Source organism: Lissotriton vulgaris, chromosome 8, assembly GCF_964263255.1.
Source record: "Lissotriton vulgaris chromosome 8, aLisVul1.2, whole genome shotgun sequence".
NCBI classification, from domain to species: Eukaryota; Metazoa; Chordata; class Amphibia; order Caudata; family Salamandridae; genus Lissotriton; species Lissotriton vulgaris.
Genome location: NC_141696.1, coordinates 276,687,739 through 276,714,059, shown reverse-complemented (window position 1 = coordinate 276,714,059; position 26,321 = coordinate 276,687,739). Strand labels below are relative to the sequence as shown.

General features: G+C 41.2%; 1 protein-coding gene across 1 annotated transcript in view; it reads right to left on the bottom strand.

Annotated features, from left to right (window-relative positions):
- TMPRSS15 (transmembrane serine protease 15) overlaps positions 1 to 26,321 on the bottom strand; it is a 1,377,509-nt gene that overhangs the window by 568,039 nt on the left and 783,149 nt on the right. Inside the window, exon 16 of the mRNA XM_086934040.1 lies at positions 19,557 to 19,697. Within this exon, the coding sequence (XP_086790166.1) occupies positions 19,557 to 19,697 (141 nt within the window). The remainder of the gene's footprint in view (positions 1 to 19,556; positions 19,698 to 26,321) is intronic.

Here is a 26,321-nt window from a genome sequence, read left to right as displayed (position 1 = left end):
ATAATAATTTTTATAACTTCAGTGTATAGTATGTTATTTATTTACATGTGGTATATAGAAATAGATATAACATTACACTTATAATACATTTGCAAAAATTCATAAAAATGATTTTGTCATAGGTAATACAAAATAATGACACCAGTTTTCTTTCCAGTAAATTTTTTTATTCAACACTTGAAATATACGAACATATATACATTTTATTAAGCTATGTTTGGTATACATATAAAAAAAATGGAGGACAATGTCTTTTTATTAATCACATTTTATAGTAATTTTCTTGACAAGTACTTTTAATTTGTAGAGAAAAAATGGTTAGTTCACATAATGTAATGTATGATATTATACATACATAATACTATTATTGTTTCTTAATAAAACATCAACATGTGTAATGAAAAACATAAGTCACTAATTTTTAATACATATAGTGATATACTGATGATGATATTAACATATGAACACTTTTAAAATTATAATATAATATAAATATCCTAATTAGAACATGGACATCATCATCAATGATTCTTTTAACATTACAATATTCTTATGTATGATTATTATTATTAATAAATACGTTTTAATAATAACAATTTTCACATATTAGTCATATTGTAAACATTTAAATCTGATAAACAAAAACAATATTACACATTTAGTTATATAATAATTTTAATAAATATTACATTAAATATTTTTTTTTGTACTTAATGTAATAAATATTAAAAGTATGTAATATATAATTAATATACAGGCAAATACATTTTATATTCACAATATACTATACAATTTTTTTAACATTACACATAATTTCGAGCCATATTTATAACAATAATCGACATTTATTGTAGTTCTTTTCACAGTTACATATAATTTGGATCGTTTCTTTTGTAACCACTCTTTGTCTTTTTGCGTTATTTTGGTAAATGGAAAGTCGCGGTTGGAAACAGATTCACTTTTGAGTAGGTACGAATCTACTTTTATATTGTTAAAGTATTGTAAATTATAATTAAAGGTTATATTTTGGTATTTTGGGGTTGAGAATTAAAGTATGACTATTTACATATAATGGAGTGGAATCAATACGTATTTTCGGTCACGCATTTTTGAGCCATTTAAAATAGTTGGAGTTAATGAGTATGTGGTATAATTTAATGAAATTATAAATTAATAGGAATATTATCTTTAAATATTCTGGGATATTCGTTAGTGTTATGTCGGTGGGATTGTTTAGCTGTTTTTTTTTCTCGTATTTTGAAACAGCTATTTCCGTTTCCGATAATTTTTTTTTAAGGGAAAGGAAGTGTGTTTCAGTTGTTAGAACGGAGATGATTTACATTCTGCCTTTATATTTTGAGTTCGGTGATATATTTATCACGCTTTAAGATAACAGTCGTTATTGTAAATGGCATTTAAATAGTCGTTTAATTTGGATGATGGATAGTTTTTGCAGAGTTAAAGAAAACATAATTAATGAATCGTTGGATTAAGTGTTTGATATTTACACATTGTATTGTCGGATAAAGGGTTATCTTTATGATGTTCTATTTAAAGGTAAGTTATAAATTTATGTTCTTTTATTTGGATGGAAGCAGTTTTTAAAAACAAATATTGTGATATAATAATATATTTATTTAGTCTTTTTAGAATAGTGTTAAAAAATAAATTAGACTAAATAAATATTTTTTATTATATTAAAATATGTGTTTTTTTAAATTAAGGATATTGTTTGATCTCTATCAATTAATTTAGTTATAGCAATTAGTTCAATGTTTTGGCTATCATTTTTAAATATTCCAGTCCTCTTGTTGTAGGATATAGTTGGACTTGCTGTTGTAGATATAAATACATTTGAGCAGTTTGTCTAGAGAGTTTTGGTTTCAGTTGTATGACTGATTGCTGCATACGTAGTTCCTGAAAGCTTTGCTCTTTTTGTATAGCTGAGACTAGCTTGTGTAATGTGGGTGTTGTACGTCCAGTAGAAGAGAGGAAGGCATTGTGCCAACCTTCAACAGCATTGTTCGTTTTTGCTTCTTGGTTGAGTGTTGGTAGATAGACATTCCACCAGGGAATTGCAAATTTTGGCTGGCGTCTGTGGCCTGACCTATGTAGTCTTCCTACCCAGTTGTCCTCAAAGTAATCTAAAAGTGGGGCAAGTCTTTGCTCATTTTGGGTGTAGAAAGGACTTTCAATTAACAAATTGTAATGTTCGGCCACATCAGTTACTGGTACATATGCCAGAGCAATGAGATGTTTGATCTGGTATGCAAAATTTATATTTGTTGCATACTCAACACTAAGGGCAGATTTTTGTAAATGTCTCCAGAGACATTGATTGAAATGAAAATAACATCCTTGAATGGATGTGTGTGGGTACGTTTTCAAAATAGAATTAATCATAGCTTGCTCGAAGTCTATGATGATTTTCATTGGGAAGTAGTCAGAACTTTGTTCCTTTATTTTTTGTAAGATTTCAGAGTAAGTAGTGGCTTGTTTGTTTGGTAATAAACAATATATGAAGGGGATACAGGTATTATGATATTGCCCATGAATTGTGTATAACTGGTAGAAAGGTTTTGGGCATATAGAAAAAGTACCATCCATCATCCAAGTAGTACTTTCAGTTAATTTTTTTATATTGTTATTAGTTGCAAACATGATTATTCTTTTGTCCTTGCTATGATTGTCATAAAATATAAATGGCTCCTCATTATGAGTAATTACAAGCTCTGGCGGAATTATGACTTCTTCAAAAGTTTTTGGAGTTGGTATATTGGGTCTACTTGCTTTTTTGGTTCTTGCTATTGTTCTTTTAATGGTAGCAATAGATGGTAGCTGACCTCTTGCTTCTTTGGGAACTTTAGGTAGTAATTCTTTCAGAATTACGTTGGTAGGTAATTCTGATCTGGTACTGAATTCCTTGATATTTTCAAGAGTGGATCTCACTTCTATTTCGGAGATGTTTGGTGGGTGATTATGTTCAGTGGTATTTATAACACTAGTTTCCCTTGTTGTAGCACGGCCATAGCATTTATTGGAGTAATATTTTGTACACTTCCAATTCACTTTAAGGTCTTTTTGTTTCTCTTGAGTATAAATGTAGCCCATATAGCATAACAAAAATTTCCCTTTCTGAGAAGTAATAAATCTTGCATCATCAGTCATTCTTTACTTCTGGTATCTAGAAAAGTTAATATACAAATATTAATACAATATGAAATGTATAAAAGATTTTAAATAAAGCTAGTATTCTTCTAGTAATTTACTTACCAACAGTAATGTTCTATTTATCGAAAGTAGATGCTTGTTCAGTTAGATGTTGTTCTTGTATTGCCACGGTCTGTTGAGAAATAATTAAGTATGTTATAGGAAAAGTTACCACTTTTTTGCTTGGTAACTTATTTTTTACGTTATAATGTCTCTAAAAATAGTTTTGTTTATTGAATGTAAAAAGAGAAATTTCCAAGATTATACTAACAGATGCATAAAAAGAGTCATTTTTATTTCTAGTACATTCTATAGAGTTTATAAAGACTAGTTATGTTTTATTTATGAACTTACCAAGAGAATTATAGTAGTAGCAGAATGTTTGTTCTTTGATGTGAATTATCTGTTTTCTGTACCTTTGAGTTCTGTTTAGAGAGAAAGATGATGAAAATTACTAATGTGTTTATATGTAATATAAATAATACACATTTGTTATAAAGCATTGTTACTTAATTGCTAAAATGAATCGGGGATGATACATGTATTATGAGTAAAAGCACAAAAAACATATTTAAGAACAGGAAGATTATACTAACAGATGCATAACAAGAGGCATTTTATTTCTAGTACATTGCATAGAGTTTATAAAGACTAGTTATGTTTTATTTATGATCTTACCAAGAGAATTATAGTAGTAGCAGAATGTTTGTTCTTTGATGTGAATTATCTGTTTTCTGTACCTATGTGTTCAGTTTAGAGAGAAAGTTGATGAAAATTACTAATGCGTTTATATGTTATATAAATAATACACATTTGTTATAAAGCATTGTTACTTAATTGCTAAAAAGAACCGAGGATGACACATGTATTATGAGTAAAAGCACATTAAAACATATTTAAGAACAGGAAGAAAATATTTTTTACACAGCATTGTAACTTTTTTTTCCAAAAAATTCTGCCAGCACAATATGTATTAAGATTTACAGGCTAAGAAACAAAGTATAGAGTTTTAAATTAGGCCAATAGTTGGCTAAGAACGCTAAGTAAATGTTAAACATATGTAGATACCTTTTTTAAATGTAAAGTGTCCTGTATCTTGAAGTTGAAGTATAACTTGATTTGTTTGTAGAGTCTGTTTAAAGGTAAAGTACATAAAGAAATAACAAATTAGGTTACAAATCTTGGTCTATAATTAATAGACAAAAAAATTAGAATTTATTAACAGAGTTATATGATTACTTACTTGTAGTTTTAGGACGAATTTTCTTGAAGAGAAGAATATAGATGGTGCTCCCAAAATTGGCAGTATGTGGTCACGAAGAATATTTCCTGCAACTTGTATGGCTGTTTGTGATTGGTTTATATAGTCTATGTGTAATTAAGTTTGCCATCTGATTGGTCAGATATGTAAAGACGAGTTACTATTGGTTAGTTTGAATTTTTTTTAAGTAAAACATTTAAGATATATCTTCTTATATAGTTGATGTTAAGGAATTTAAATGATATATTTATGTAAAATAAAAGTCTTGTTATAAATAAAGTTTATGTAAAATGAGTACTAAGTATTAAATAAGTATGTTTACAAAGAGTTTATATACAAATTGCGTCAGTTAGCGAAAACATAATATTGTACACTAAATGTTACTTAATAATTTGAAAATACATTAGTGAAGTCATTAGAAATGTGTGTATTACTTAGAGAATAGATTTATTGGTGTTATATATAAAAAAAGGAGTATAATTTAGCTATCGATATTTTGATATTGACGAAAATAGTGCTATCGAGATTTTTGTATTCGATATTATTGTAGTGTGGTATATGTAGTATTGAGTGTCGATATTATGGTAATCGAAAATAATGCTAACGATATTTCTGTAGACGATATTTTTGTGCATCGATATAGTTTGCTCGATATTTTTGTAGTTTACATGTTAAGTATAGGGTGTCGATATTAGTGCTATCGATATTAGAGACTCGATGTTATAGTAGGTCGATTTTTTGGAAATCGATATTCTGTCAGTGATTCGTCCGCAGCTTCCTCAGGGACCTTCTTCCCACTTTCAAGGGGCTGGCCTTTTCCCCTCCTCTAGAGATACATCAGGCCCACCGTCTTTGTCCACAGCACTCGAAGAGGGCAAGATGGTCCCAACCCCCCATCGCCTACTTCCTCTGCCATGAGCAAGTTTGGAAAATCCTGACTGCAGCACACACCCACGGTCTATATGATTTTGCGGGCCATGAGATCTGTATTGTGGCTGACTTCTCTCCGGAAACCTATGGTAAGAGAAAGGCCTTCCTTGCCCTCAAACCCCAACTGCATAAGCTGGATATCAAATTTGGCCTTTTGAGTATGTGTACATCTGGATCATGAAGGACAGCATTTAAAAGAACTCCCTTGATCTGGGCTAATTATGGTCTTTTCTAGGGGACATCCTGGACCAGGGGATGGACACAGCATCTGCAGAGTTGTCAACTGTGATTCAGCCTATAGACACCCTCCTCTTGATGAGCGTCTACCAGAGTCCCCAGCAGGGGTCATCACCAGGACAGACTGCAATACCCCTCAAGACAATCCGGGCCAAGACAGAGCATACATAGGAACGAGGGGGGAACAAATCCTGCTCCCCATTGAAACCTGTTTTGGTAGCAGACTGTGATGCTCCTCCCACTCCAACTGCTGCCCGCCTGTGCCTTCAGTGCTTTCTGGATGGATGAATGAGTACTGCCACACTGTCTGAATGTTTGTCTCCTGTGCTGTGTTGTTGTTTATTGGCTTTTATGTCATTTTATGTCATTTGTATGCATTGTTGATTGTTGTTGGTGCAAGGTGTAGCTTGTTACCCATCCTGCCTAGCCTGTGTTCTCTTGATGTATTCCATGCCATCTATCTACACACAGTGATACAGTCTTGCACCCCTTCCTCGCATGCTGGCTGTGTTCTGATGCTCCTTGGCTCTGAAAACCCCAAGCTCCTGGCTCCGTTGCTGTAACATTCTCTTGGCTTCTCCGTCAACACCCCTCTTCAATCCTGTAGTCCTGGCTAGTTCCTGTTTGATCCCCAGGGGTTGTCGTTGTGGGTGGCTTGGAGACCCCTTTCTCTCCACCCTGTGTCCTATTCTGCCTACGTCCCTGACTCCTGTGGCCTCTCACTAGCAGCTCTCCCATTGGTTGCAGCAGCTCCTCTGTTGTTCTTAATGGATTCCCCTCTATTCCCTGGACCCTTTCTGTCCTGTGTGGGCCCCCCAGTTTGGATCCACGGTTTAAGGTTAACGGACCATATGGCAGGCACTGGACGCAGATTCCTCACTGGTTTGACTCTGATTACCCCCTCTTCCCTTGCATTCCCTTGGTGTCCCCTGCCCTTAGCTTGGGGATTCTTCTCTGGCCCTTCCTCCGACCCTCTGCCTTTCCCCCTCCAAGTCACCCTTTTTCCTTAGGAGAGTCCCCACCATAGCCTCCCACCTTCATGCCCCCCCTTACCCGGGGTCCCTCCCTCTTCCTCTCTGCTCTTCTGTATTCGCCTCCCTGCTTCATTCCCCCTTCTGGGCTGCTCTTTCTCTTCCTATCTTTTCCTGTCATCTTTCCCCCTGTGCTACTATCCCTTGATTCTCCACACACCCTCCTCCTCTCTTCCACCTTAGTGCTACTGTTCCTCGATGACCGCCACTACACACTCCCCCTACAAGCCCCTGCACGACATCTCATAGAATGTGAATCGCCTCACCCATTTGATCAAGTGCAAGACGGTACTGGCATAACATCAATCCAAGCAAGTCGATGTGGCATGCCTTCAGGATACTCACTTCTCCTCTAAAGAGGCAGAGAAATTGAACTGAGACTGGGTAGGGGGAGTTATTCACAGCATCGACCCCCCAGTAGCTGATGGGAACAGACTGCCTCGGACATGCGGTGTGGACATGCTACTGTGTTAATCCTTGCCCCTTACCATACTTAGGGCATGAATCTACCTGAACAGCTGGGGCCTTATTTATGAAGGCCTTGCGTCAGTTTTGCGCCGCCGGTGTGACACTTTTTGTGACGCACCAGCGGAGTAAAAAATGCGCCTCGTTGCGCCATAATTAAAAAGTGACGCATCTAGGTAGATGCGTCACTTTTTAAACCCCTGCGCCACATTATACCTGCGTCAGGTATAATGTATGCAGAGGGGGCGTTCCCCCGCAAAAAGCCTCGTAATAGTGACGCAGTGAAACCTATGAGATTTCACTGCGTCACTTTTAGGACGCTGTTGCATCAAAATCTTGCGCCTGCCTCACAGCAGGCATAAGACTTACGCAAGCCCTTTCACATGGGGCTTTCCCCATGTGAAAGGACGCATTGCTGGAGTTGCGTCACTTTTGTGACACACTCCAGCAATGCGTCACTTTTGCGCTTACAGATACGTCAGAAATACTGACGTATCTGTAACTCCTTGCGACATTAAATATGACGCATCGGGAATGTCATAAGGAGTGCGCAGTGAAAAGTGACACATAGCTGTTTTCACGCAGCGATGCGTCACTTTTCATAAATGAGGCCCCTGGTATGCCTTTGTTAAGCTCTGTCTCAGCGATACGATGCTCTGTGCAGGGTCTGTATATGTGTTGACGGGCCCAAGTGCAAGTTCTTCCTGTAGGTCCACCACCTCCTAATGGACATTGATGCCATCCTCTGGCTCATAGAGGCGCTTGAAACCTGGCAGAGATGTGGTCTTGGACCACACTGGTCTACTTGATGTGGGCAATAACGCAGACTGGGTTCTCCTCGAGGATATCGTCAAAGAACCTAGGGGGCATATTATCAAGAACGGCAATATAATTATCGCCGCTTTATCGGCAGGAAACTGCCGCTACAGCGGCGATAATGAGCTTAAGAATATGCCCTTGTGAATTCCCATTGCAGCCCAGGTTAACACCAGAACCTGGGCTGCTATGAGAATTCACATGGGCATATTATCAAGCCCATTATCGCCGCTTTAGCTGCAGTTTCCTGCCGCTAAAGCGGCGATAATTTTATTGCCGTTCTTGATCATATGCCCCTTAGACTTGTAAACATCTGGCGACTTTTGCATTCCATGGAAAGGGTGCTCACTTTCTTCTCGCCGGTGCATGGCACTCAATCTCATCTGTGTAGTCTCCCAACTAGTGATTGCCCCTTCGCTTGACATGCCGATCCTTGAGGTGTACTGTGGGACCATTCCCTGATTCTCCTCTCCGTGGACCTGGGATTGGCCACTACAGGCCATAAACCATGGAGCCTTAATGTCTCATGTTAATGCCCTCCCCTTTTCAAAACCCAGATCCAGGTTCCAGTTTCCTCTGGAGCACAACGAAGGGTCCGTCATCTCACTGTGTACACTGTGCGCGGCCGCTAAGATGACAATTCAGGGCCAATTAATGAGAGAATTTGCCCTCTGCAACAAGCTGAGGACTGCGCAGCAGAGGGACCTGGAGGACAACATTGCGTTTCTCACCCCCTTCTACAGCGCTAAGCCCTTGTGCTCTTCCTGCACCATCTGGAGAAGGCCCGCATGGACCTTAATGCACATTACATTTCCATGGCACTTCCAACAGAGTAAGAAGGCAAATAGGCTACAGGTTCATTCAGTTGCACCAACGGGAGGCGGTTTTGGCTATCCCAGCCATCAAGTCCACCAAATGCGCCATTTTCAGGTGATAACAGGTTTGCGGCTTTCTACTGGGCCCTTTATACTCCAAAGATGGAGGTGGGCCCTGCCTGCCTGAACGCCTTTTTTGATGGTGTGTGCGTTCCGTGCCTCAATGAGGAAGGCAGCGCCCTGCTCCAAGGGGAGATCACCAAGGAGGAAATAGTGCAAGCCGTCTCAAACCTCCTGTAGAACAAATCCCAGAGAGGATGACTTCATGGTGGAGTTTTACAAGTAGGAGGAAGAGGAGGTGTGGATTCCCTCTATGAGGCTTTCAGGAGGTGGAGCACGTAGGATCACTTGGCTCTATCTCAAACAAGGTCCTGATCGTGGGCCTTCCCAAGCCCGGGAAGGATGCTCTCACCTGTGGCAGTACTGGCCCATCTCTCTTTTCAACTGGGCTATCAAGATCCTGGCAGCAATTCTGGCCGCTCGTCTACAGGTGGTGATGCAGACACTGATCCATCCCTCACAGTTGGGGTTTGTCCCCGGGGGCTCACCTCAGTGAGGATTTCATACATAAGGTCTGGTGGGTCTATGACTCCTCACTGCTCAGGTCAACTGAGGGGGTTTTCTAACAGACCCCTTCCCAGTTTGCTGGGGGAACCAGCACGGATGTCCATTGTTGCTCATTCTCTTCTTCCTTGCATGGGCCTCCTAGGCTGCATTCCTCCATCAACCCCCGTCGATGCCCAGAATCCCTACCCCCAGTGGGGGAGCGGGGGTATTGACCTTATATCGCTAAGCAAATTACATCTTGCTCATGATTTCAGACTTAGCTGGTTTGCTCTCAGCCCTGTTAGCCATCCTTTCCAACTTCACATCTTTCTCCAGATACTGGATCAACTGGGGCAAAAGCGAGGCCCTGCTGATTTTGGAAGTGACCACTCTTGGAGCCATGTCCAGCTACCCCTTCCAGTGGAAGCCTTCCTGTCTTAAATATCTGGGGATCTCATCTTGGTCTCTTGTTTTGGGGCAGGACACACACGGTCAGGTTGGTGACCCTGCACAGATTCACATATGTTCTGGGTATACTCCCTTTGCTCGTGCCTATTCCTCTCTTATGAACGTTGGACAGAGACATGCAGTGTTTTATCTGGGGGTCGTCTCAGCCCGGCTGTCCAATAGCAGGCTCCCAGACAATTGTTTGTGTGGCTATGCAGGGCTTCGCCTCTGTTGAGCACAATGTCATAGCCCTGCACTTGGGGCAGCTTGCTCCCCAGGTCTCGGTTCCGCACTCATAGGTCACGATTTAGCGCAACATCCTTGAGTGCCCACAGGGGTACTACCCTCTCTATTGGTATGAAGACCCAGATCCTGGTGCAAAGAAAATGATGTTTCAAGCGATGGCTATATCTTGGTCCACCAATTTTTCTCAAGCGATGCTTGCCTGCATGACCATGCGCCCTTTTGGGCGCATGGTCCTGCTTACCGCCTTTGCTTCAGGGGCAAGGTACTTAACTGGGTTACGTATAGGAACAACAGGAGGGGACCCATAAACCACGTTGGGATGGGTGTATCGTGTAAACAAGAGCAATTTCACAACAGGTATCATGCAAAGGCAATTTCAACAATGTATACAGTTTGCATTACAAGAATAAGGAACAAGGAGTCCTTAAAGTTTTTTGAAAAAAGGCGGTATTATTCACCAATGGAAACAGAAAGAGGTCTTTCACATGGCAATACAGTTTGAACAGCACTGTACAGAACAGATCATGTGACAACCCAGTGGCACTTGGTGCGTAGTGATATATACAATAAATGGTGGTGGTGAAGGTGCAAGTGCTAAAGTGAACAGCGTGATCGGCGCATAAACACAAGTTATATATCAGTAATGGCTCCACAAGGTCAAGTTGTAGTCACTTAAAACAAGATTACATTGATTTTTGAAAAAATGGGAGCACAAAATGTAATATGCGTCATTAAGTTATGCTGTGGAGTCGACAACCCTGTCCTGATGACGATCCCGACCAAAGGGGATCGAAACGCCGTCGACTCCACAGTATAACTTAATGACGCATATTACATTTTGTGCTCCCATTTTTTCAAAATCAATGTAATCTTGTTTTAAGTGACTACAACTTGACCTTGTGGAGCCATTACTGATATATAAGTGCCACTGGGTTGTCACATGATCTGTTCTGTACAGTGCTGTTCAAACTGTATTGCCATGTGAAAGACCTCTTTCTGTTTCCATTGGTGAATAATACCGCCTTTTTTCAAACAACTTTAATGACTCCTTGTTCCTTATTCTTGTAATGCAAACTGCATACATTGTTGAAATTGCCTTTGCATGATACCTGTTGGGAAATTGTTCTTGTTAACTGAGTTACGTGGCATGCTGTGGGGGATTCACATCCTCCGCCATGTGCATGCCCAGGGGGCTCTTAAATCCTTTGTGGCACTTCACGAGGAATACATCCTCCCATCCTGCCAGCACAGGTGGTACATACAGTTGTGTCACTGCCTCGCCCGCTGCTTGACCCACAACCCTAGCGGCTCCCCCATACCCAGGTGTTTCCTACCTCAAGGCGTGGGGATGCTTTTGGTTAGTGATATCCAGCTTTTACAGCCTTCTAGCTCATCATCTGTATTTCTTGCCCTTGCTGGGAAACCTGTGCACCAAATGACAAATTGGCCTACAGGTGGATTACAAGCTGGAGGACTGTGCCGGTCTGCTAGAGGTGCTCGGTCACAGAGCTAGGGATAAACAGCTGAAATTGTACCTCTTCAAATTGTTGCATGACTGGAACTGGATCTCAACTAAGTTTAGCGTTGCTGAGCTGCTGCCACACTCCAACCACTGGCGCTGTGATAGTGGTCGGTGTGACCTGGTCCACATTCTATATGAATGTCCCACTGCCCTGCCCTTTTGGAGGGCAGCCATTTCCACATTGAGTTAGGTCCTGCTGATTCTTGTGCCTCTATTTCAATCCCTGACCCTACTCCATGATCTCCCGGACTCCACAATCCTGACCCAACATGAGGGCTAGCTGCTCTATGCAACTCTTGCTTTGGCGAAAAATGGTGTCCTTCGGCACAGATTACCTCCCTTCCCCCCACACATGACGAGTGGCTCTTGGCCATGTACCAGGTGGCCTAGCATGAATAAGTCATTTACAACCTACAAGACAAGTGCCTTCTTCCAAACCAGGACACCCTTCCTGCAGGACCACAACTGCTGAGTGATAGTCGCTGGCTGCTCATGACTTAGTCTTCTGGGCTATTGAGACTCCCTGGACCTGGCCCTTGCGGGCCATTACTTGGCTCCCTGACCCACTGCTGTTGTCATGAGCCTGCCTCTGGGCCTCCTCTCCTTTCTCTCCCAACTTCTTGAGTCCTTCCTTTCCTTTCCTCTCCTTTGCTTTCCACTTGCCTTTCCTCCCCATTTCCCTGCTCTCCTCCTTCCCCTTACTTCCTCCATTACTCACTCATCTGCACTTTTCCTACCTCCCTCGCCCTCCTCTCTTTCCCCTCTCCTGCTCTCTCCTCCTCTCCTCCCTCATCTCTGCCCCTATTCCTGTATGCATGTGGGTCCCACCCATTCTCCCTTTGATTCTGGCTTGCCTGATTGTTTTCGGATGCCCTTGGCAGTGGCGCTGCTGTTATGCTGTGTCCCACTTAAGTATCTATTGCGCCCATATGTGTTATGGTTTTTGGAGGCTGCCACTATATTGACCCATTTGGTATATCCTGTTATTTATTTTCCTTCTATGATAAACCAGAATAAAGAAAAGTGAAAAAAGATAAACAATTCAATGTAACCTATTGATGGAGTTTTTAACTTAAGGGAAAGTAAAATAAAACATAATAGATATACATTTTTCAGTTGCAATGTGTTGGAAAGTGGGTTATTAATAGGTGGGGGTATGCACCCTCAGCTAACAATAATACCACAATCACCAATCGGCACCGTCAAGTTTCAGTAAATTAATCCTTGCTCATCCTTTGGTAGCTTAGCAAAAGGGCAGTCACGCTTAACTTAGGAGACAGGTATGTGTAAAGAATTTAATACCACCAAAACATGAATGAAGGTATTTTGCATTTCCTAACAGGGCAAATCGCAATTTCAGGCAGTTAGGAAATGCAAAATGCCATTTTGGTATGTACGACAGGCATTCATGGTGGTGCAAAATGCGATTTTTCCATAGCAGAAATCACATTTTGGAAATTGCAAAATAGGAGATCGCAAATAGGGATCTCCAAATGGGAAATCGCTAACCGCATGTACAAAGGATTTCCTAATTGTGACTAGTCACAAAATGGCCATTTAGAAATTACCATTGATTTGGATTGGATGGTAACCAGGAGCAAATTATAAAGAGGCACCTAAACTAAATCAGGCTCTTTCACAACAGTGACTTTGTATGTTCTGGCAAGGTGGTTGAGGATTTTGGCTAGTAGGCAGATAAGGAGTAGGAAGAGACAGGAGAGGATATTTATGGTGAGAGTCTCCCTTTTTTCACTGATTGAGGAGGAGATTTATGAGAGGTACAGAATCAGTAGTGAGGTAATTCTTGATTTAAATGCTGAGTTACAACCTCAGCTACAGACCCCAACACTCAAAAGCAATGCAGTCCCACCACATGTGCAGGTATTGTGTTGCTTACACCTCTTAGTTCCTGGCAGTTACTAGTGGGTCATAGCAGTAGCAGGCGTGGGGGGTGTCACAAAGTATCTTTTCCATGTTCTTTCTCAGGTTCATGGACATCATGGTTAGTAAAATTACCCAATATATATCTTTCCCCAAAATCTCACAGTGTATTCAGGGGATCATTCTTTATTGAAAGATTAATTAAACTTGTCAATATATATGGTCAATCAATCAATGAAATTGCATAAAGACTAACAATGATAAACAAGGCTAAGCAGCTCATTCATTCTGCAGTTGAGGACTAAAGCCCGGAGGTACAAGGGTAATTCCTGGGGGATAAAGTGCATGGTGCTTTGTGTGTTAATGTTGTGGGACCAACTAATTCATGAGAATAAAAGCATAAGAGCGGGACCAAGAGACTGAGGTGCTGTGCCCTGCCAGCTTCTTAAAGGTAGCCGATGTGCTGTGCCAGTTGTACTGAAGCGACCCTCATCTGGGAAGTCAAGGGGATGGAGTGAGTCAGATCAGGTGCTCTGCTCTTTTACCTCCTTAGAAGTGAGGATGAGAAACCTCACGGCCTTGCATGAAAGTTGCACCTTGTCCTCTCTTACTAAGACTATTACAGCTGGGTGGCATGACATGACTTGCAAAGATCTTAAAGATGGACGTAGACTTTTTTTCCTGTGTTTTAGCATGGCTGGACAGACACATAGTAAGTTAAGCACTGAGTGGTGGACCAAGACTGCTTCCCAGCGGGCACTGACTCCTTCGACCAAAGGATACAGAGGCAACTTAGCATCAGTTCATGTTTCTTGGCCTCAGAGAAGTGGGAAGACAGGTAGGGTTGGGGGCCACAAGCTGTGTCTGCCGGCATGACTGCCCACATGTGCCATTTCTTTGCTAATGTAGCCTTGTCTGTGATGTATGATAAGCACTTGGCTGCACTGTTGATGATTTGTTTGAAGGCAGAATACTCCATGAGGGTGAGCCAAACTTCTATTAGTTGCAGCACTGATATTGATTGCTGTAATACAGGAAACAGGGACTTCTTATCGTGGGCCTGCTTTTCCATTTCCATCCAGCACTGCTGTGAGAGCGATTTCGCTTCCACTGACCTCAACCTCCAGCAAAATTTCAGTAAGGCCTAGTCCCAGACTGAGCCCTGATGGAGCAGACTGAACTAGAGCTGATTTGGGCTTGTGAGACGTGCTGTGGAATCACAACAAGGCTTTAGAAGAGGCTCCATTGTAGGGTGTTTAAGCTTGTTGCATCTTTTCTTTGAGTAGTTCGGAGCCATAGAATATCGCAGACATGATTTTAGGGCCCATGACCTGGAGGAGATGGTGGATTGAGGTGTTTAATGTCTTTTTTTGTAAGGTTTTAAATGTAAACAGCTGGTTGTTTGCTATGGCTCGTCTCGATAGTGGTGCATTTTGTAACTTAAGTGCGAGTCTAGATATATTTCGAGGTACTTGTGAGATGTTACAGGTTCTAGTATATTGCCATTGGGCCTCTAGTGGAATTTGGACTGCCCAATGCTGTGTAGGCTTGTGAAACGAAACACCTTGGTTTTGCTGAATTTAAGACCCAGCTGCAGGTTGGTGGTGTACCCTAGTAATTGGTCTATCAACCGCTGCAGGACGATCAGTGTTTTGCTGAGCAGGATGATATAATTTGCTTATTGCAGACTTCTAATTTGCTCCTGACCCAGCCTGGGAGGATCGCTTGACTCTGGGGCTGGTGGCTATCCAGCTCACCTGTGTCAATGTTGAACAGGTAGGGTTCCAAGGCGCAAACCTGTTTCAGGCCTATGTTGCTGTTAATTTTCTGAGTGGTTCTTTGACCATCAAATATCTTAATTTGTACCCAAGTGTTGGAGTAGAGGTTAATAATTGCCTCCAGCAGTTTCGCCGGCTCCCCCCACTGAGACATCTTTTCCAACAGCTGAGTCCTAGGGACTTTGCCAACGGCTGCTATTAAGTTGATGTCCACAATACCCCCCAGTTATTGCAACAGAACAAAGTGACGTTCTACCGAGTAGCATAGTTCCCCAATGTCACTGGCTGTGTTAATGGCACACATCTTGCCATATGTCCCTCCTCTACAACTGAATTCAAGTGCAGGAACAGGAAAAGCTCACACTTACTCAATGTGCAAATAGTATTGTGATGCCTCCTCCATCATAACAGACCTTGTGGCCAGATTTCCAGGCAGCCCCCAGAACTCATTCTTGTTACGCCACAGTAGAATACACATCTGACTGTCACAGGGTGAATTTGGTGATTTGTTTTACTAGGTAAGAGAATTGCAGACTCAAAATACAGTGTGCAGGAAAGTGTGTGTAATGTGGCCTAATGTTTTTCCTTCTCATGCTCTTAAGATGACAGTGCATATGCCTTGCAGGTTTGGATACTCATACCATACTTACTTCAAGGACAAGAAGTGAAAGCAGTACAACATGGCACAAAGGACAATGCATTCAATCATAGAGAGGGCCTTTGGGATCCTGAGGTGCCAGTTTTGCTGCCTCCACAAGACCAGCAGAGCACAACTGTACAGACCCGAGACTTGCTGCAACATCATCACCACATGTGCCATACTACACAATATCACAATGAATAAGGGTCTGCGCAACATCCCTATAGAGCCTGATGAATGATGATGAATTACCGCCTTTACAGGTGCAGCAGGAGGGTACATGTGTAGCATAGGGATGAACACAAGTTTACTTTGCTTAGTGCGGAGCATGTTTTTAATCTATTCAGATCCACTAAATCTGTAATGTAACCCAACCTGTGTCGCTTAAAAAATGTCCATCTCATCCCAGAGATTTTAAGTATTCAACTGATCAGGTGTTTTTAATTAAATTAATACTAATGGATATTTCCCTCTTCTAATTTTAGCCAAATTGGATTAGGGGAATGCCCTATTTATGGGCATCCAGAAAAAATCCCTCCACAAACTCAGTTTTGTAGGCCTTGATTGATCCCAGTGGGAAAGAGAATTGAGTTTAGTACTCTTTGTATAGCTTTTAAGGCACTGCACAACATTTGTCCAGACTATCTTTAGGAGCGTTTGTCTGGTATACCATTCCCAGGAAACTCAGATCCTTAGAGGCTAAGCACTTAGCTGCCTAAGGTCAAGCGAGCATCATGGGGAAGTAGGAGTTTCATTTTAGGAAGGCAAAAACTATGGAATTCTCTTCCCATGAATTTAAAAACCTGCCCAGACCTATTCTCCTTCTGAAAGTCTTTGAATACCTGAATGTTCAGTCATTAAAGCAGCATTTTCTTTTATTATATTTTCTCCAGTTGCTGCATTGGCCTAGACATTTGTAGCAGATGCCTGGTGACAGTCCTTATTTGTTTTGTTTGCAAATGCTGTACAGAGATGATGGACTTCTCCAAAACACCAAACATAGGAGAATTCTCTGACATGATGTCTGACACATTATTATTGTGGACTGCTGATAGCTGGCCTCTGCACTGTCTGTTTGTCCTGCCCAGAGATGTTGTGGTGTCCCTGCTCTGTGATTGTCCCTCAACGCTGTCCACAAAGTCTGCTAGTAGTGAGATGGCTACTCTCCTAGCAGTTGGGGTTGGGGCTAAGTGGGAGTGGGGAGAGGTGTTTGGAGGGACCGCCACCTGTTCCAAGTCTCTCAGCCGCCCTACTGGCCACCTTCTCCCTTGTGTGAGACCTCAGGTCACACCAAACCTTGCATATCCTGCTGGGTGACACCTACGGAGTTCATCTTCTCCAAGATGCTGGTACAGGTATTTGTTTTTTGGCTCTCTGGCACTAGGAAGGATGCATTCTCAAACAGTGGGTCCATATGTGAGACACATTCGTCTGTCATGAACTCCAGCTCCTTTTCTGAAAATGTCACCTTCCTCTTCCTGCTCCCTGATTACATGTTCCCATTTTCTTTAGACATGATGTTCTCCAGCAATGGTGTGATATCCTGGCAGTAGTGATGCTGGAGCACTCCGTGCTTCCAGCACCTTCCTAGGCATTTGGGTTGTAGTCACATCCTGCATTTGTAAACTTCCTGGTCTGACATCATCATTCCGCATCCAGAATGCAACTTTTCGTATTTTATTTTGCAAATTCCTTTTAGGAAATCACAATTTTACAATTTCAAAAATTGCGATTTTCTAATTGCGATTCCATAGGAGTCGTTATTAGTGGAATTGGCAAATAGTGATTTCTATAGATTTGCAAATTGGATATTGCAAATCCAAAATTTCATACATATGGCACTTAGTCCTTTTCTTGAAGCTTTTCTCTTGATGGCCAGTCTTCCAGTTCCTCAGATTCAGAGTTCGATCCAGCCATGGCAGCTTTGCAGACATTTTCCAGACTTTAAGATCCTGTTAGTTCTTAATTCCTTTGGGGAAAATAAGGGTACAGTAGCACCAGCCAAGGGTCCAGAGATTCTGGTTTGCCTTTGGGGGCTGAGAATCAATCTCCCATAATGCACCTGCACAGTCCAGGAAAAATCAAGATTCAACTGGTCAGCTAAGATGATCCTTTCCTTGACTTGGCAGGTTGCTTCCGCCAGCTTTGTTTTACCTGTTGCTGATCAAGAAGCCCTCTACTTTTCCTTTGAGTCAGACACATTTCCCTCTTTGTGGAGCCTTGTGAGTGCAATAGGTGCAGTCTTTCTGGGTCTTTTGTAGTGCAGTCCAAGAGTCCAGCAGGGCAGTCCTTCCTCTTGCTTCTTGTGATGTCCAAGCAGTGATCTGAGAAGACTTTGCAAATCTCCCACATGTATCCTCCATTCTGGGCAAGCAGGAGAGGGGGACACCATAAACAATAGGGGTAAAGCCACCTGCCTCTGCAATGACCAGTTCCTTCGAAGTGTGGCATATTTCTGACCCAGAATGCACCGTTCTCTCAAAATCTATAATGGGGAACTTCTCTCCTTGGTGTGTGTGTCTGTGTAACCCAACCCAGAGGTGTGGCTAATATCTAACTACACTACCCTTCCAGCCCCTCTCTTAATCTTATTAGGGAGGTACTCATCTGGCTGGTGATGAAAGAAGTGGTTGCTGGCATGTGTCCTATGACATCTCCTCTCCTACCTTTAAAGTCCAAGTTATCTCCCCAGCCCCCTTCCTCTCCTTTGTCCTTAGCAAATCTCCTCCTACCAAATGGCTGATTTGTTGCAGCCCCAGGCCTCTTGACACCTACTCAGGTAGCAGCTTGGCTCAGTCTGTCAAAGGCTTACCTATCAGAAGAGGCTGCTACAGGGCTGCTTTAGTTAAGGTCAGTATAGTAAGCACTAAAACTACTTTTCTGAAATAGTTATAATAAATCCAACCATGGCAAGTTGTTAGATTTATTGTAACAATTATTTTGATACTTTGAATGATATGTCTTGCTAGAACCAATCAAACATTATTATGTTTATTAAAGCCTTCCCATGTTAGCCTATGGGGCTAGCAGCACTACAATAGGGAAAAAAACAACTCTGGCAATTTGTTCTTACCAGGGCATATAAAATAAATGTATATTGTCCCTGCTTTTTATAACAATGCACCCTAGTCTTGGATCACCTAGGGCAAACATTAGGGACAACCTAATGTAATAAAAATTTAGTTGTGGACTTTGAAAGCACTTTTAATTTTGAAGTAAAATTTGGGCACAGCTTTATTTTAACATCAGCCTCAAACACAGGCCTGACTTTAAAATGACACCAGACACCAAAGCAGTGCACACTTAAACGTGATAGGTCCACTGGGGTCTCTAAACCCACATGTCCTACCATATACTGGGGACCTACAGGTAGGTTGTCTTTGCCAATTGGAATTATACCTTTTTCCCAAAAACTGGGCTCTGACCTTGGTCTTGTTAGCAGGGTCCAGGACATTTTCTGAGTCAGTTACCACCACCATAAATAAAAAAAACACGGGGAGATAAAGACAAAAGAGAGGAATTCCCTACACACTGTAAAAAAGTAACTTAGTCATAAATTTTACAGAAATAATTTTTATAAATGTATATAACAAGTAGTGCTGGTCATCAAATATTGTTATTAAATGTGAATAAAACTTGATGTATGCTTTGAAGGGATAGTATTTACATACCTGGCATACCAAGATGGTAACCGGTGGTGAAATTGGCCAGGAATCCTGCTCTTGTTCCACTCTTGTCTGTGATGAAGTACACTGTCATCTGGTTACTGGTAGAGTACACATCTTCTATCTTGCTTCTACCCGTGTAAACACCTAAAAAAAGAAACTTTAGGCTATCATTAACTTGTACAAAAATTGTAAGGATGGCTAAAGACTATTCAATAATTATATCAGAATTTTTTTTGTCAGTGGTGATGATAGTTCATGTCATGTTGTGTACTTCTGCCCCACATTGAAACGATTCTATGTGGAATGTGCCTGTTTAATTTTTGTCAAGTTTCATTATTGTACAATTCTAATTAGGTTATGTTAGAATTATACAAAACTGTTCAAACCTGACAAACTAATCTAGCCATGAAACAGTAATGAAAATGCTGCAAATTAGTATTTTACAGTAGAATCACAGAGAGCACTAATGCTTATTCATTGAAGAATAATATTTACAAGCTAAGGGGACTGCTCACAAAAAAATGCTATTCATAAACCTATGGCCATTAACCTTTACCTAGTCTTTTCTAAGATTTTAGCTTATGTTAAAAAACACCTACAAATCTACTGAAAAAACAAAAGCTTACATTCATGTTAAAGTTAGGTCTTTTAAAAATATAAAAGACTTACATTCACCTATTATATTTGACTAAGCTAACTATAACTTGTGTCGCCTCCATGCACTGGTTAGGACCTCAGATGATTCATCACTCATGAATTCCTAAATGACATCACTGATGACATTCAAAATTACATAATTGATCGCATCACTGGTAGTACCATGTCCAAATACAGTAGAGCGTTAGTGAGGGTATATGTGTGGGAAATAGCACAGCTGTTGTTTAGTTATAGTTAGGTCACTCTTTCCCTTTTTCTGTTTTGCTAACAACGTAGGTGCCACTAGATAAGTCTCCATAGAACTTTCCAAATCAGCTAATCATCTTCAGCTCCAATCTGGAAAGCTTTGCAGTGATCCATCTGGCAGGGGACTAGAAAAAGGAGAGTCCCAAAATGTAGATTCGCCATGTTAATTTCCACAGGACATTTTATGAAGCAATACAGTAATTTTCAGAAAGTTAGAATATTACTCAAAAACATGCTGTTTGTTATTTGGTGTAAATCCGTCCAGCCATTTTAGAGAAATTTGAATTTGAAGAGGTTTAAGACGGTACTTTAGGAGGTGATCAAGGTGGTCATGAAGGAGTTAAATAAATAGATTTAGCTGGACTGTTAGTGTCTAGAGTTGCTTTGATAGGACACTTTAGAGGGAACTAGTCAATACTGACTGGCTGGTGACACCCAGAAATATATGTTGCTGTAGCCATTACAGGACCAAGGGACATGGTCCCTGTGTCCTGAAAAGAAATTATTAAAATATATGTGTGCAAGGTGAGCACACCTTGACCCCATAGGGCATTTGGGGAGGACACAAAGGGACTCCCTTGACTTGTTGACTCCAAAAGGGATAAACATGTTGTGGTAGTCATTACAGTACTCGGGGGTCATGGTCCCTAATAAAATACACTGTAGTGAATGGAAGGTTTTGTGAGTCATCAAAAGGATCACATATAAATAGTGAAGCAGATTATGGTAAAAAAAAAGAAATCCTTTGTTTGGGATACCAAATTACTTTCCTTTTGCTGTGATCAAAGGTGATTTTCCCCAGTGAAAAATACTGATCTTCTGCTGGGATTTGATGAACCATTTTTGACAGAAAGCACACAGATTTTCTATGAAGTCATACTATCATACTCAACCATGTGAGAATAAAGGGATAGACTTACAAACGTTTTGCGACTCGTGAATTAGTCACAAATACCTTGTTGACAGGAAAAGTGGTGTTTTGAAATGTGCAAATGCCATCGCAAATCTACATTTTCGACGGCACTGAGTAGTGACTCTCAAATTAAGGGCTCAAATTGCTCATAGACACAAATTTGCGATTTCCTAATTGCAATTTGCAGAGATTCTCTATTTGGAAATCAAAATCTTTACGCTCTTACATCTAGCCCAAAGTCTTATACTTTGAATAAAACATGTTCTACTAACAGAAGCCAGTCGGTTGATTCCCCAGTGTCACTTGTATTTGTTATCTACATCTGTATAACATTCGGGCATGCAAACTGAAACATGCATATTTTTAACACCAGCAGCAATCTGTCAATTAAGTCCCCAGTTTTCTACCACATCCTCACAGAATATTCTAATGAAATAATTGAGCTCGAAAATTCTGTTTTTATGACAGAAGTATGGTACACCTAAAGACATCTTGATTGATTCAAACATGTAAAACTGTAGAAAATTATTACTAGTGCTCTAGGAAGATAAAATGAGGACAATCAGGTGGCAGGGACAGTGGCAGCATAACAGGCCATGGAGGACAGGTGGGAAGGAGCAGACACACACACACAGAATGTAGGGCAGGCAGAAGGGGGCACGAGAAGGCTGACTTTGGAGAGCAAGCCAGCAGGGGCACAAAGCTGACCATATGGCAGGCTGTAGGGCGCAGTGTAATTCTGACATAGATTGGAGGACAGGCTATAGGAGTTGAGTGGGTAAGGGCAGCAAGCTGACGATTTAGGGCAGGCTGGCATGAGCAGGAAGATGACCATAGAGGGCAGGAGGCGGGGCATGCAGTCGTAGAACGGAGTACAGGCCGGAGGGGGCAGAGCAGCAAGCTGACAAAGGAAGGAAGACAACTGTGAATTGGCCTCTCATGAGGGGTCGGCTGTACCTCCCCCACTGCACATGGAGGAAGAGATGTAATGGTTAGGTATGGTAATACTATTTTCACTTTCATTAAAAACACGGAAATTCACTTTAAAAATAGGTTAAAGTGATGTTAGTGTTCGGGTTAAAAAGGCATCCAACAGCTGCTTTTAACATTTCACTCCGACTTACACGTTTCACTTTTGAAGGTATGCTCCAGAAGTCCCCTCAGGAGAAATCTCAAACAGACCCTAATTGCTTGGATCTCTGATCTGAATGTCCACCACAACTCAATGGTAATCATTACATGGGATTCCAATACTTCCTTTGAACCTTATGAATATTACTGCAATGCAATAGAGGTTAAAGACAAGGCATGGGGAATCCCACCCTTAAAGAAATGCATCCTGAGCCATCTTAGAGCTACAGGCACTAGATAGATCTGATGACTCTACCTCATAGCGCACAGCCTGCAATGGATGACCTGAACCATACATGACCCGGCGACCACCCTTAAACAACAGTTATCTTATATCGATAAGAGATGACATCCTCTTGAGCATCCATCACTGGGACGGAATGCGTGATACGTATATGGAAACTCAGATAGAAAGTGACCATTATGCACTGGTGCGCTCCTTCATCCTTGAAATCTATTCCCATTTCACTTCTATTATTGCCACTTTTAATGTCCTGCAGACTGCACAGCACCACCAGAGGTTAAAATGGCATGAAGTAAAATCTACCAATAACTATCATTGATATCTACTGTTCTACAAGATGTGTTAGCCCAGGGAGAAAGCTCTTCCTCTTGTCCACAACATATTACAAACCAATACATCAGCCTGTCCATATTTAGAGCGCTACTAATATCTAGGGCAATCCAGAGCAGGAGGCAATCTGAAGAAGGGTTCAATAAATCCTGTACACTGCGCAGACATGCCTAATGCAATCGATCAAGAAGGGGGCACGTGCAGAGATCATAGGCGCAAAGGACTACTATAAATCTTTGACTAGAACCAAAAAATCTGGTTGGGGAAAAGCTTTTTGGAACTAACTGCTTGCTGCTGCAAGGAACAAGGTTAAATGAATCTTCTGGAAAATCATAGCTTCGGAACATGATAAGAAAGCCTTCATCCCCAGAGGGATGTGTATAAATGAGGAACACGTTAAAGAGACACAGGCAGAAATAAACCTCAAGCTGAAAAACATCTCCTAAGCAAATACCATGCTATAGATGAGGAATCAGTGACATCCAGGCAGATGGTATGGGTGGCAGGAATAACCACCGTTGAGGGGAGAGGAGGTGTGATGCAGCAATTAGAGTCAACCAGTGATCAAAGGCACAGACACAATTAGAGGACAAGCACAAACCACCTACTTATTGGTACACACGTTCTCTGCCCCAGATATGTTTGCGTGGAGAAGCGTGGCTCAGGGGTTAGAGGCGGCAGACCCGGAAGCTGAGATCGGCCCTGGACCAGGGTTCAATTCCCTGCCTTGGCGGGTCTTGGGCTAAAAATTCCACGGACTCGATAATTCTCGCTCCGGTGCCTTCTCGACTCACAGGTTCACGCTCTGCGACTCCGGGCAATAGCTTGCTTAATCTCCACAACGGCCTCTTGCGCGGGATGCCTGGCTTTCACCTTGTGGATAGGGTTATCTCACAGGGGAATACCAGGATGGGTTCCCTAAGCAAGCGCTTAGACCTCGGTCAGTGATTTACGCTATATAAATACATGTACATTTACATAACACATACATTTTAAACATCCTTTTGGCTTAAATAGTATGAGAAAGGCAGAAAACCGGCCATCTAATATCATTACAGTTAAATCCATGAGAGACCTCCTTGGCAATAAGGAAAAAAAAAAACAGCACATTTCTCATGCATCCCAAGACGTCCCAAAAGGAATTAGCGCATTAATGTTCAATTCTGTACAATTCACAGCATAGCGACGAGAGCCAATTGGAGGAACACTTTCTCACCCGCTAAATAATTTGCGATCCTATCTAGAAGGGGAGTTGACCACGGAAGAGTTAAGGGGGGCATTTAAAACATGGAGACCGGGACATTACTAGGGGAAGGCGGATTCTCTGGAGAATTTCACAAAATCAATTAAACTTGAACCACATCAAAACGGCATGCCATGTTCACGAAAGCAGATGAGATGAGACAGTGGAATGTGACGAGAATGTAATAAAACACTAATCACCCGAACTCCTAAGCAAGGGGAAAAAAAACCTTTGCAGTATGCTAGTCACACGCCGATTTTCCTAATTATCGTGATCATTAAAATCCCTTCTAAGGTCTTAGCCAGTAGGTTAAAGAAAGTGATAAAAAAACATGATTCATCCTTCCCAAGCAGGCTTTGTACCAGACAGAACATTTAGTGGCATCATGAGGAAGCTTTCTCATATTTTTCAGCAAGTTACCCACTATGAAGATCAGAAAATTGCTTTCTTGCTGGAGACTGAAAAATATTTGATTTCATGGATTGGGGCTATTTGTTTAAGATTATATCTAAAGCCAGGATTTATCCTGCATTTATCTACAGAGTCAAACGGCTGTATAAGACACTGAAGCCCAAAAAAACTGAAGGGGGGGTTTAATCAGACGAAATACCAGTGCTTAAAAAAAGGCAGCAGCCAGGACAGCCCCTCTACACATTATTGTTCCTTGTGACCATATAACTGTTAGCTGCAGCAGTTAGACAAGAGGGAAACATAGAATATATCATGACAACAGCTGGACTTCAGAAGCTATTTTTCCATGGTGATAACATTGTTATCACCTTATCAAACAAGCCTTCCTCCATCCCACCCCTACTATTGACTGTTGACTTCTTCTCCATATTCTCCGCTGCAGGATGCACTGGCCAAAGAATGAAGTGCTCCCACTTACATCGCACATAGGGACGCATTGCATAAGCACCTTCCCTTTTAGATAGGTCCATAACAATCTTAAATATCTAGTCAACTTAGTTAACCACAGTTTAAATAATATGGGCCTGATTTACAAACTGCACATTAAAGTAATTTAGTTGTACTACAAAACTTGCGGCAAAGTGCTGTTCACAAACTGCACTTTTGCGGTAACATTCTTTTGAGTGAGTTTAAAACTTTCCAGTATACACAATCTCTACTTTTGTAGTAATTTACACTTTTGTAGTAAGTCCCTGCCTCCATTATTTTCTATAGGAGTGTGTTGCAGTACCAGTCGTTGGCCAGGTGTAGTGCTGGACTTACATCAAGAGTGTAAGTTTACTACAAAACTGTAAGCTACTACAAATGTGCAAACCTACTCGAAAGTGTAAGTTACCTTTTTCAATCAGACCCTATCTGTTGGCAATATGACCTTTTTTGCAGGGTTACCCTAGACTTTTTTGTCTTCTTTCTGATAAACCCGATTTCTTCTGGCTATGGAACTCTGCGCACCACCCCTGCTAATAATTTGCGATGTACTTGCACTCCTACCTTCAACATGGTGAAATTGGGATACACCTAATTGGTTTATTTAATTTACCTATAACATCCCTAGTACAAGGTATCAAAATAACTTAGGGCTGGTAAATTAAATGATAGAAGTGGACTGCAGCATTCACTATGCTGTCAATTGCAGTGGCATTGCAAGCCATGAATCCATAGTTCCCATTATAGCCTGGCTATGCAGCTCTAAACAGCAAATTTCAACTATAAAAATAACCTCTGTTTGACAGGCCTAAAACATTTGAAAAAATGATTTATAAGCTGCCTTATGTAGGTCTTTCTGCCCACGGGGTGGAGTGCATGGCATTTAAAAGTAGGACATATAAATGTTTAATGGTAATTATGTTCACACAGCGAAACTGCCAGGAAACCTATTTTCACTGTAGCAAGGTTGGCTGTTCCATAGGAAAGCATTGGGATACAATATTAAGTTTAACAAATGTTATCATCACCAAGGACACAGTTCAAAATGTAGTTTTTAGACTTTTGAAATATTTACTACAAGCTCCATTCACTGGTGAAGTTGGAGTT